Source organism: Callithrix jacchus, chromosome 13, assembly GCF_049354715.1.
Source record: "Callithrix jacchus isolate 240 chromosome 13, calJac240_pri, whole genome shotgun sequence".
Taxonomy (NCBI): Eukaryota; Metazoa; Chordata; class Mammalia; order Primates; family Cebidae; genus Callithrix; species Callithrix jacchus.
The window spans coordinates 79220470-79233992 of NC_133514.1; the positions used below are offsets into that span (position 1 = coordinate 79220470).

The 13523-nt window shown below is 41.1% G+C and overlaps 1 protein-coding gene across 3 annotated transcripts in view; it reads right to left on the minus strand.

Annotated features, from left to right (window-relative positions):
• SLC39A6 (solute carrier family 39 member 6) overlaps window positions 1–13523 on the minus strand; it is a 34064-nt gene that overhangs the window by 14625 nt on the left and 5916 nt on the right. For all 3 annotated transcript variants that reach the window (XR_013525852.1, XM_008979717.5, XM_002757169.6), the window contains exon 5: window positions 12176–12394. Coding sequence is in view for 2 of the 3 variants with exons in the window: in XM_008979717.5 (XP_008977965.4) it covers window positions 12176–12394 (219 nt within the window). In the remaining variant the exon portion in view is untranslated. The remainder of the gene's footprint in view (window positions 1–12175; window positions 12395–13523) is intronic.

Consider the following 13523-nt stretch of genomic DNA (forward strand, 5'->3'; position numbering starts at 1 on the left):
GACAGTCTGTCCTCTGTAGGAGCTCAAGTGCTGAGCTGTGAGCTCTGTTGTTCATTCAGAGCTGCTGGGCAGGTACGTTTAAGTCTGCTGCAGCAGAAGTCATAAACCCCCTTTTTTCCCAGGTGCTCTGTCCCAGCGAGTTACGGATTTATTTATGAGTTTCTGTTGTGCTGCTGCTTTTTTTCAGGGCTGCCCTGCCCAGCGAGGAGGCAGCCTAGTCATTGTCTGCCTGCAGAGGCTTTGCTGAGCTGCTGTGGGCTCCTCCCAGCTGCCATGTGAACTTTCCTGCAGTCCTCTTCATATGGGTATAGTTAGAACTGCCACGGCAATGGTGGCCCACCTCTGTAATGGCGGACTCTCTCTGTAATGGTGGGTTGCCTCTGTAACATCAGGCTTCCTCTGGAATTGCGGACTACCTCTGTAGTGGTGGAGTGCCTCGGTAATTGCAGATGCCCCCTCCCCTACAGAGCTAGACCATCCCGGGTTCAGCCGTGCTTGCTGTGAAACTCTCCATCCAGAGCACTTCCAATTGCTGTTATTTTTGTGTGGTGGGGGGGTGGTACCAGCTGAGCCTGATCACCAGGCTCCCTGCCTCAGAGCCTTTTTTTTTAGTTGAATGGTCGACTCTCTCCCAGGTATTCCATTCGCCTGTTGAAAAGGGATCTGTATGATTTCCCATGTGGCAACCCTGGGTGCCAGCTGAAACAACAGCACTGAGATTTGTGGCTCTTTTTTGCCTGGGAATCTCCTGGCCTGGCTCCCTGTTTCAGCCCCCTTTTTAATCACATGAATATGCAACTCTGCCTTCCCGAGGCTCCAATCGCCAGCTTAAAAGGGCACCCAGATCAGTGTATTTTGTACAAAGAACTGCCATGCTGGGGTACTGGCAAAAAGCCATGCCGGCCAAAAGAGCCATGCTGGCAACATGTGGGGCTCCTCTGCCTGGGAATCTCCTGGTCTGTGGGCAATAAAAATCCATCTGGAAGTGCAGCGTCCACTCACCCTCTGCGCTTTCACTGGGAGCTGCAATCCTGAGCTGCTCCTAATTGGCCATCTTAGATCTTCCCTCCCATAGCTAAGATCTTATTCATACTCTTAATAGCGTATCAAGTGTCTACACATTCTTAGGTTTTAAGAGCTTTTAGGACATGGATCCAAGATGGCCGATTAGTAACAGCGCAGGATTGCAGCTCCCAGCGAAAGCATGGAGGGTGAGTGGATGCTGCACTTCCAGACGGATTTTTACTGCCCACAGACCAGGAGATTCCCAGGCGGAGGAGCCCCATGGGTCACCAGCGCAGCTGTTTCGGCCAGCGTGGCTGTTTTGCTGGTGCCCCAGCACGGTGGTTCTCTGTACAAAATACACGGGTCCAGGCACTGTTTTAGCTGGTGATTGGAGCTCCTGGGAGACAGAGTCACCCATTCAACTGATAGAAAAAGGGGACTGAAACAGGGAGCCAGGCCAGGAGATTGCCAGGCAAAAAAGTGCCACGAATCTCAGCGCCACTGTTTCACCCGTTGGAGTGGGTCACCACATGGGAAATCACACAGATCCTGGTACCTTTTCAACAGGTGACTGGAGCACCTAGGACACAGAGTCGAACATTCAATGAAAAAAACAAAAAGGGCTCTGAGGCAGGGAGCCAGGTGATCAGGCTCTGCTGGTCCCACCCCCCCCCAAAAAAAAAACAGCAATCAGAAATGCTCTGGATTGAGAGTTTCACAGCAAGCACAGCTGAACCTGGGATGGTCCAGCTCTGTGAGGGAGCATGTCCGCCATTACCAAGGCAGTCCACCACTACAGAGGTAGTTTGCCATTGCTGAGGCAGCCTGCCATTACAGAGAGAGTCCTCCATTATAGAGGTGGGCTGCTATTGCTGAGGCAGTTCTAACTATACTCGTATAAACAGGACTGCAGGGAAGTTCACACAGCAGCTGGGTGTAGCCCACAGCAGCTCAGGAAAACCTCTGCAGGCCGACAGTGACCAGACTGCCTCCTCCCTGGGCAGTGCAGCCCTGAAAAAAAAGCAGCAGCACAACAGAAACTCATAAATAGAGCCCTAACTCCCCAGGACAGAGCACCTGGGGAAAAAAAAGAGAGGGGGTTTATGACTTCTGCTGAAGCAGACTTAAACGTACCTGCCTAGCAGCTCTGAATGAACAATGGAGTTCACAGCTCAGCACTTGAGCTCCTACAAAGGACAGACTGTCTCCTCAAGCAGCTCCCTGACCCTGGTATATCCAAAGAGTCACCTTATAAAGGAGAGCTCAGACTGACATCAGGCGGGTATCCTTCAGGGACAAAGATAGCAGAAGAAGAAACTGGCAGCAACCCTCACTGTTCTGCGGCCGCTGCAGGTGATCCCCAGGCAAGCAGGGCCTGGAGTGGACCTCAGCAGTCCTACAGCAGAGGGGCCAGAGTGTTAGAAGGAAAACTGAGAAACAGCAAGAAGTAACTTCATCATCAACAAACTGGACGTCCACTTAGAGAAGCAATCTGAAAGTCAGCAACTACAAAGACGACAGGTGATTAATCCCCAAAGATGGGAAGAAACCAGCACAAAAAGGATGAAAACACCCGAAACCAGAACACATCTCTTCCTACAAGGGATGACAACTCCTCATCAGCAAGGGAACAAGGCTGGATGGAGAATGAGTGTGATGAAATGACAGAATCAGGCCTCAGAAGGTGGGTAATAAGAAACTTCTGGCTGGGCGCGGTGGCTCAAGCCTGTAATCCCAGCACTTTGGGAGGCCGAGGCAGGTGGATCATGAGGTCAAGAGATTGAGACCATCCTGGTCAACATGGTGAAACCCCGTCTCTACTAAAAATACAAAAAATTAGCTGGGCATGGTGGCACGTGCCTGTAATCCCAGCTACTCAGGAGGCTGAGGCAGGAGAATTGTCTGAACCAAGGAGGCGGAGGTTGCAGTGAGCTGAGATCGCGCCATTGCACTCCAGCCTGGGTAACAAGAGCGAAACTCTGTCTCAAAAAAAAAAAAAGAAAAAAGAAACTTCTGTGAGCTAAAACAACATGTTCTAACCCAATGTAAAGAAACTAAGAACCTTGAAAAATGATTTGAGGAAATGCTAATGAGAATAAACAACTTAGAGAAGAATATAAGTGAATTGATGTAGCTGAAAATACAACACGAGAACTTTGAGAGCATACACAAGGTTCAACAGCCGAACTGACCAAGTAGCAGAAAGGATAGCAGAGGTCAAAGATCACCTCAACGAAATAAAATGAGAAGGCAAGATTAGAGAAAAAAAGGTCAAAAGGAATGAACAAAGTCTCCAAGAAATATGGAACTATATGAAGAGACCTGATATATGTTTGATAGGTGTACCTGAATGTGATGAATGAATCCAAGCTGGAAAATACTCTTCAAGATATTATCCAGGAAAACTTCCCCAACCTAGCAAAGCAGGCCAATATTCAAGTTCAGGAAATACAGAGAACACCACAAAGATATTCCTCAAGAAGAACAACCCCAAGGCACATAATCCTCAGTTTCACCAGGGTTGAAATGAAGGAGAAAATGCTAAGGGCAGCCAGAGAGAAAGGTCTGGTCACCCACAAAGGGAAGCCCATCAGACTCACAACAGATCTCTCAGCAGAAACCCTACAAGCCAGTAGAGAGTGGGGGCCAATATTCAACATCGTTAAGGAAAAGTACTTTCAACCCAGAATTTCATATCCAGCCAAACTAAACTTTGTAAGTGAAGGAAAAATAAAATCCTTTACGAACAAGCAAGTGCTCAGAGATTTCATCACCACCAGGCCTGCTTTACAAGAGCTCCTGAAAGAGGCACTACACATAGAAAGGAACAACCAGTACCACCCACTCCAAAAACATAACAAATGGTAAAGAGCATCAACACAATGAAGACTCTGCATCAACTAACCAGCAAAACAGCCAGCTAGCATCAAAATGGCAGGATCAAATTCACACATAACAATATTAACCCTAAATGTAAATGGGCTAAATGCCCCAATCAAAAGACACAGACTGGCAAATTGGATAAAAAGCCAAAACCCATCAATGTGCTGTATCCAGGAAACCCATCTGACATGCAAGGATACACAAAGGCTCAAAATAAAGGGGATGAAGGAAGACTTACCAAGCCAATAGAGAGCAAAAAAAAAAAAAAAAAAAAGCTGTAGTTGCAATTCTTGTCTCAGATAAAATAGACTTTAAACCAACAAAGATCAAAAGAGACAAAGAAAGGCATTACATAATGGTAAAAGGATCAATGCAACAAGAGCTAATGATCCTAAATATACACGCACCAAATACAGGAGCACCCAGATACATAAAGCAAGTTCTTAATGAGTGACAAAGAGACTTAGACTCCCAGAGAGTAACAGTGGGAGACTTTAATACCCCATTGTCAATGTTAGACAGATCAACGAGACAGAAAATTAACAAGGATATCCAGGACTTGAACTCAGACCTGGATCAAGCAAACCTAATAGACATTTACAGAACTCTCCCCGCCAAATCTACAGAATATACATTCTTCTCAGCACCACATCACACCTACTCTAACACTGACCACATAATTGGAAGTAAAGCACTCCTCAGCCAATGGAAAAGAATGGAAATCATAACAAATAGTCTATCAGACCACAGTGCAATCAAGTTAGAATTCAGAATTCAGAAAGTAACTCAGAACAGTACAGCTTCATGGAAACTGAACAACTGGCTCTTGAATGTTGACTGGATAAAAAAATGAAACGAAGGCAGAAATAAGTATGTTCTTCGAAACCAACGAGAATGAAGACACAACATACCAAAATCTGGGACACATTTGAAGCACCGTCTCGAGGAAAATATATAGCAATAAATGCCCTCATGAGAAGCAAAGAAAGATCTAAAATTGACACTGTATCTTCAAAGGTGGAAGATCAAAAAAACTCAAAACCTAGCTGAAGACAGGAAATAACTAAGATCAGAGCATAACTGAAGGAGATAGAGACACAAAAAATGCTTCAAAAAAATCAATAAATCCAGGAGCTGGTTTTTTGAAAAGATCAACAACATCAACAGACCACTTGCCAGATTAATAAAAAAACAAAAGAGAGGATAACCAAATAGATGCAATAAAAACAATAATGGGGATATCACCACAGATTCCACAGAAATACAAACCAGCATCAGAGATTATTACAAGCATCTCTATGCACATAAACTAGTAAACCTGGAAGAAATGGATAAATTTCTGGACACTTGCATCCTCCCAAGCCTAAACCAGGAAGAAGTCAAAACCCTGAACAGACCAACAAGGTCTGAAGTTGAGGCTGCAATTATAGCCTACCACCCCAAAAGAGCCCAGGTCCAGACGGATTCACAGCCAAATTCTACCTGACATATAAAGATGAGCTGGTACCATTCCTTCTGAAACTATTCCAAACAATCCAAAAAGAGGGAATCCTTCCCAAATCATTTTATGAGACCAACATCATCCTGATACCAAAACCCGGCAGAGACTCAGCAAGAAAAGAAAACTTCAGGCCAATATCTATGATGAACATAGATGCAAAAATCATCAATAAAATACTGGCAAACCAACTGCAACAGCACATCAAAAAGCTTATCCACCATGATCAAGTAGGCTTCATCCCGGGGATGCAAGGCTGGTTCAACATACGCAAACATATGCAAGTCTGTAAATATAATTCACCACATAAACAGAACCAAAGACAAAAACCACATGATTATCTCAATTCATGCAGAGAAGGCCTTTGATAAAATTCAACAGCACTTTATGCTAAAAACCCTCAATAAACTAGATATTGACGGAACGTATCTCAAAATAATAGTTATTTATGACAAACCAACAGCCAGTATCATACTGAATGGGCAAAAACTGGAAGCATTCCCTTTGAAATCTGGCACTCGACAAGGATGCCCTCTCTCACCACTCCTATTCAATATAGTATTGGAAGTTCTAGCCAGAGCAATCAGGCAAGAAAAAGAAATAAAGGGTATTCAAATAGGAAAGGAGGAAGTCAAATTGTCTATTTGTAGACAACATGATTGTATATCTAGAAGACCCCATCGTCTCCGCCCAGCATCTCCTGAAACTGATAAGCAACTTCAGCAAAATCTCAGGATACAAAATCAATGTGCAAAAATCACAAGCATTCCTATACATCAATAACAGACTTAAAGAGAGCCACATCAAGAATGAACTGCCATTCACAATTGCTACAAAGAGAATAAAATACCTAGGAATACAACTAACAAGGAATGTAAAGGACCTACCTCTTCAAGGAGAACTACAAACCACTGCTCAACAAAATAAGAGAGGACACAAACAGATGGAGAAACATTCCATGTTCATGGTTAGGAAGAATCAATATCGTGAAAATGGGCATACTGCCCAATGTAATTTACAGATTCAACGCTATCCCCATCAAGCTACCAATGACCTTCTTCATAGAACTGGAAAAAACCACCTTAAACTTCATATGGAACCAAAAGAGAGCCCTCATAGCCAAGTCAATTCTAAGCAAAAAGAACAAAGTGGGAGGCATTACAATACTGGGCTTCAAACTATACTACAAGGCTTCAGTAATCAAAACAGGATGATACTGGTACCAAAACAGAGATGCAGACCAATGGAACAGAACAGAGGCCTTGGAGGCAATACAACACATCTAAAACCATTAGATCTTTGACAAACCTGACAAAACAAACAACGGGGAAAGGAGTCTCTGTTTAATAAATGGTGTTGGGAAAACTGGCTGGCCATATGCAGAAAGCAGAAACTGGACCCCTTCCTGACACCTTACACTAAATTTAACCCCAAATGGATTAAAGACTTAAACATAAGACCTAACGCCATAAAAACTCTAGAAGAAAATCTAGGCAAAATCATTCGGGACACAGGCATAGGTAAGGACTTCATGACCAAAATACCAAAAGCATTGGCAACAAAAGCCAAAATAGACAAATGGGACCTAATTAAACTTCACAGCTTCTGCACAGGAAAAAAAAACAGTCATTAGAGTGAATCGGCAACCAACAGAATGGGAAAAAATTTTTACATTCTACCTATCTGACAATGGGCTGATAACCAGAATCTACAAAGAACTAAAACAGATTTAAAAGAAAAAAAAAACAAGGCCATTCAAAAGTGGATAAAGGACATGCATAGACACTTTACAAACGAAGACATACATGAGGCCAACACACATATGAAAAAATGCTCGTCACTGGTCATTAGAGAAATGGAAGTCAAAACTACATTGAGATACCACCTCATGCCAGTTGGAATGGCAATCATTAAAAAATCTGGAGACAACAGATGCTGGAGAGAATGTGGAGAATTCAGAATACTTTTACACTGTTGGTGGGAGTGTAAATTAGTTCAACGATTGTGGAAGACAGTGTGGCACTTCCTCAAGGACCTAGAAATAGAAATTCCATTTGACCCAGCAATCCCATTACTGGGTATATATCCAAAGGAGTATAAATTGTTCCACTATACGGATACATGCACACGAATGTTCATTGTAGCACTGTTTACAATAACAAAGACCTGGAACCAACTGAAATGCCCGTCGATGATAGATTGAACAGGGAAAATGTGACACATATACACCATGGAGTACTATGCAGCCATCAAAAACGATGTGTTCGTTTCCTTTGTAGGGACATCAATGAACCTGGAAACCATCATTCTTAGCAAACTGACACAAGAACAGAAAATCAAACACGCATGTTCTCACTCATAGGTAGGTGTTGAACAATAAGAACACATGGATGCAGGGAGGGGAGCATCATACCCTGGGGTCTGTGAGGGGGAAAATAGGGGAGGGACAGCAGGGGGTGGGGAGTTGGGGAGAGATAGCATGGGGAGAAATGCCAGATATAGGTCATGGGGAGGAAGGCAGCACATCATACTGCCATGTGTGTACCTATGCAACAATCTTGCATGTTCTTCACATGTACCCCAAAACCTAAAATGCAATAAAAAAATTTTTAAAAAGAGCTTTTAAAGGCAAACACACAGACATATCTTTACCCTTATCCTGAATATAATGACTCAATCAGAGAAAGTACTTAAGTATTTTAAAAAATAAATGCATTCAGGGTATCTCAAATCATTTATGCTGGTGCTTTATTTCTTATTGGGCAATTATTCTAGAACTTACAGTTTAACCAATTCTTTCATTCCATAGGTATTAAAGGCCCACAATGTTCCCTATGTAAATACTAGGAGTACAACAAGACACATACTGCCTCTGTTCTCATGGAGCTTATTATCCACAGGGAGAAGGGTTTTACACAGATAATGATTATACAATTCTTTGATTATAATTTTGGATACATTTTACAATAGAAAAGAACAGAGTGCTATTAAGAGTGTTTAATAACATGGCCTCAATAATTTCTAGTGGGCCACTGAAAAAAATGTAACACAGCAAGACTAAAAGATAGGCAGGAGTTTGTTGGGGAAGGTGGGGAAGGCAGCATTCCAGGCAGGGAGAATAGCACTTGGAAGGGGTGAGGACTGTTCTGGAACTCAAAGAAGTACAAGGTGGCATGGCCTACTAGGTCAGAGAGGGTGGCCAGAGATGAGGCTGAGGCAGCTAAAGGAGACCAGACAACAGAACTCTGTTGAAAATAGTGGGCTTTGTCCAACAACTAACGGAGCCACTAAGGGAAGGATTTTAAGTATTGGTGTGCAACCTCATCGTATTTTCATTTAAACAAATCACTATCTGCTCTGTGAAGTCTAGATTGGGAAAGGAAGAAAATAATGTGACAGGCCCCTATTAGGAGGCAGTAACTGTCACTCAGGTGGGAGACAACCATGGCTTGGACTAGAATGACAGCAAGAAAGATGGAGAGGAATGGAGAGACCATGGACATATTTAATAAAACTTGACTGGATATGGGAATGAGGGGGTATCAGAGATGATTATCCAGTTTTCAGCATGAACAATAACCTTCACTAGCAGAAGGTTAAGCTTAAGCAGCAGAAGGCAGGTAACCTAAAAATATGATATATAGAATCTCCCAGGGGTGTAGGATGAATCTCTTAAGAAAAGTCCTAAGTAAAATGGCCTGTTACAAGTTTGAGGAACTCCTCATACTCACCATATAATAGTATGTTTCTTTTTGAGAGAATTAGATTAAAAATTATTAAGTAACTTTAATATCTGGATGCCTTTAAAAAAGATAAACTCAACATATTTCAAAAAGGGAAGAGAACATGTAACATCTGCAAAACTTCTGTAGGATGTCTTCGCCTAGAAATTTTGCTTACTTGCTGTTTCATGTTCCTTAAACATTCAGTATTTATGACCATCTATTATGTACCAGACACTATTCTACACATTGGAGACTGAGCTGTAACCAAGACAGAGAGATCCTGGCTTTTAAGAGCTTACATTCTAGTAGATATTATTTTAAAGCAGAGAGCATCAAACTACTCTGACTACAACCCACAGTAATATGTGTAATATAAACACAGCAATATATAATACACCCTAATATTGCTGTTGCATTTTAAAATATTGGTTATGACACACAGATTGATTTTACAACTAATAATCTAGAGTTATAACCTAGAGTTGAAAAAAATTACTCCGTATCAGAAAACGGGGGGCCTATTTCTTGGAGTCCCAGATTAAAGAGCACTAAGTTAAAGAAAAGCTATCCTAAGCCAGGCATGGTGGCACAAGCCTGTAGTCCCAGTTACTTGGGAGGGTGAGGTGAGAGGATTGCTTAAATCCAGGAGTTTGAGGCTGCAGTGAGCTATGATCATGCCACTGCATGCTAACCTAGGTAACATTGCAAAATCCTGTCTCTTAACAAAAGAAAAAAGTTATCTTCAGGTAAAATTTGGAAACTAAGTTGAAAGGAGAATGTTAAATAAATTATGGCATTTTGACCCAGACGTACAGTTAAAAAAAGAGAGAAAAAAAACCCATCCCCAAGTGTCCCTGAATAATTGACCTTTTTTTTAAAAAAAAAGTAAGAATAACTGCAGAGGACTTAAAAGAAGTAGGAATAAACTAGTCCATATATGGTGGGTGACCTAAAACTATGATACTATGATATATGGGATCTCCCAGGGGTGCAGGATGGCTCTGTTAAGGAAAACCCTTAGTAAAAAATGCCTGAAGAGCTCAAAGTACTCACCATATAATGAGTAGCTTTTTTTCTTTTTGAGAGAATTAAATGAGATTAGAAACTATTCAATAAAATTAAGAAACAGTCCAAGGGAAGTAACTGGGACAATGGGAATACAGAAGATGACTTCCTTGATTGAGAATAAATAAGCTAGGCCGGGCACGGTGGCTCATGCCTGTAATCCCAAAATTACAGGCATGTAATTTTGGGAGGTTGAGGCAGGTGGATCATGAGGTCAGGACTTCGAGACCAGTCTGATCAATATAGTCAAACCCTGTCTTTAAAAAAAAAAAAAAAAAAAAAAAGCTATTCTTATTTTACTTCTCTCTATATTTAGGTCCACTAAAGAGAGGGTTCAAAATTTTTGATTTGAGATTTTGGTGAATGTAAAATCCCTAAGAGCAAATACTCCTAGTATAAATACTCTCCTGTTTACACATGCATTTGTTTCCCACAGCGAGCTGTGGATGATTCTGAGTTGACTCTATGCTCAGCAAGAATCAACTGTGTTAGTTTTGAGATCTCTTCATGCCAGTTCTATCTATTACTGTAATTGCACAATTTAATTACACATTGCTCAAACTATGAAATGATGTAAGGAATTACTTCTTTTTTGGGGGGTAGAGATGGGGTCTGGCTGTGCCCAGGCTGCTCTCGAAACTCCTGGCCTCAAGCAATTCTTCTGCTTTAGGCTCCCACAGTGCTAGGATTATAGGTGTGAGCCACCGTGCCTGGTAGGGGGTACTTAATTCTGTGAACACAAAAGCTGAATGCTTTGAAGATTCAAATGCAAGATGCTAAAAAAAGATATCAAATTATGTAAGGCTACCACTGCATACATTTTTTTTTTAATTTCCAAAACCTAGATTCTACATTCAGAATAGCTTTAAGTGTGTAACCTCTTGTTCAATTTTAGAGAGACCAAAATTGGAAATCATAGATAGAGCAGCATGGCTGATAAGAAAAGATGATACAGAATACAGAACTCCAACTCGAAAAACATCCTGGTTAATATCAAATGACCAGAATATGAGTGTACAGATGTGTTATGTTAGATTAAAATGTTGAGATGTGAACACATAATTTTTATTTATTTATTTATTTTTTTTTTGAGACAGTCTCACTGTTGCCCAGATTGGAGTGCAGTGGTGCAGTCTTGGCTCACTGCAGCCTCTGCCTCCTGGGCTCAAGCAATCCTTGTGCCTCAGCCTCCTGAGTAGCTGAGATTACAGGTATGCACCATCTTGCCTGGCTACTTTTCGTATATGTAGTGCAGATGGGGTTTTGCCATGTTGGCCAGGCTAGTCTTGAACTCCTGACCTTAAGTGATCTGACTGCCTTGGCCTCCCAAAGTGCTGGGATTATACGCATGAGCCACGGCGCCTGGCCCCCACGTCAGTTTTAAGAGTCTCCTAACAGTCTTCTGAATGACTTGTCTGATCATATCAAATAAAAAGTGGCAAATTACCATAGGCAACTCAAAAGTGTGTGTGTGTGTGTGTGTGTGTGTGTGTGTGTGTGTGTGTGTGTTTGCCAGAAAGAAAGAGCCTATTGTTTGACTTCATACCATTTCTGATTCAATTTGCAAAGGGCAAGCCTATAAAAGTCACATACCCTTTAAAAGAAAACAGAACAGTTAGCTACTAGGTAAATAATTTGAAATTAATCACATCAGTTAATCATTCCTACTAATAAATATTGATGGTGTAGCCATGTATCCATGATGCTTTTGGTCTTTAAGGCCCTGCTGGTACCTTGTCTGGTCACTCACAGGATGTTTATCCTGGCCTTTCCTACTCTGTCATGAGTTTCAAGAGAATAGCAAAGATGGAAAACTTTAGAGCTATTAAGATATGAAAATTCCTCTCATAAATATCTCTGGGACCAAAAAGTACTTCAAGGATACTGAATTCCATCTCAAATAAAGCTCATACAATTAGGCCTGCTAGTCTAACAATCTAGTTAGGGTACTACTATAGACGTCTGAAGCATAGTAAGTAGTCAGCATACTTTTTCTTACCTTTTTTTTCTTATCTTTAAATTGTTTGATCAATGTGAGGACATGTTCAACAAGAAACATGAAATATAGGCCTCCTAGAGCTGTTAACCCCTTCCATGTAGAATCAAAGTAGGCATTTTCTTCTATGTTTTGAGAAGAAAGATGACTGAAAAGTGGTCCTCTTTTCATTTCCATTGCTGGTTCTTCATGGCTATGACTATGATGGTGACTTGCATGAGACTGAAGGCAAAACAATTTGTTATTTATAAATGCATCAGTTTCACATAACAAGTCAGAAAATTGGCTAAGTAAGGCCAAATTTGAAATCATTCAGAGTTAGGCAATTATTCACATATTTCAGAGATGAGGTGAAGTTTAGGACATTAAAAATAAAATGACCAATGAATAGCTAGCTATCTAGAAATTAATGCATCATGTACTATGGCACTTCTTATACATTTCAGTGACCCTAGTAATACATAAATATTAAGCATTGTCAATGTTTGACAAATTATCATGGCCACATATAACAGGAATACTAGACTGAATGTGCACAGTTTCTACTGCTTATATTTCCGACTGAAAAGTTCATACCAATGTTATCAGACTAGCCTTGTAAGAAGACTAGTGTGTCTATGTTGGGCCCTGGCAGGTACCTGAGATCCAGGTGCACTGCCCTAGCAGCCTATAGCTAAATGAAGTAGGAACTACTGCTACTGCACATTACGGAATCAGGGTGTGGAACCCACTAAGAGACTGGGGGAAATCACACAGTACACCCCATACACATGCCACTTTCTATCAGCAGGTATTCCCCAACATCTGCCGCCTGGTGGTCTGAGCGCTTGTCAGAGCAACATAGTTTTCTTTCACCACTGAATGGAACATGAGATTTGTAGTGCCCTAGGCCTGGTGTGATTTCCTTTGCCTACTTACCCGAAAACCTTTAATGGGAACTTAAACATATTTTTTGACTGAGCACCTATCCAAAATATTTGATGGAAAAGTAAATTAACTTTACCAAACTTGTTTTGTGTGTCATGAAGTATAAAACTCTACATACATACATACATACATACATACATACATACATACATACATTCAACTCTGAAGAAAAACCTCCAAGTTTCTTGGGTACATAAAGGGTCACATATTTTATTTCTGTGGCAATTACACTAACAGGTAAAGCAGATAACTCAACTTGCTACTAATAGCTGGGCAGAATTTGTCTCTTTTTATTAAGTGAGTTTCAAAAAGTTAAATTAGTTTGTGTTTTGTAAAAGGAAAGCAAAATTTACAGACGTATTAAGATCTAGCACAAAAATACAACTTTCACTTATCAAATATATTTTAAAATAAGCTTTTTTAG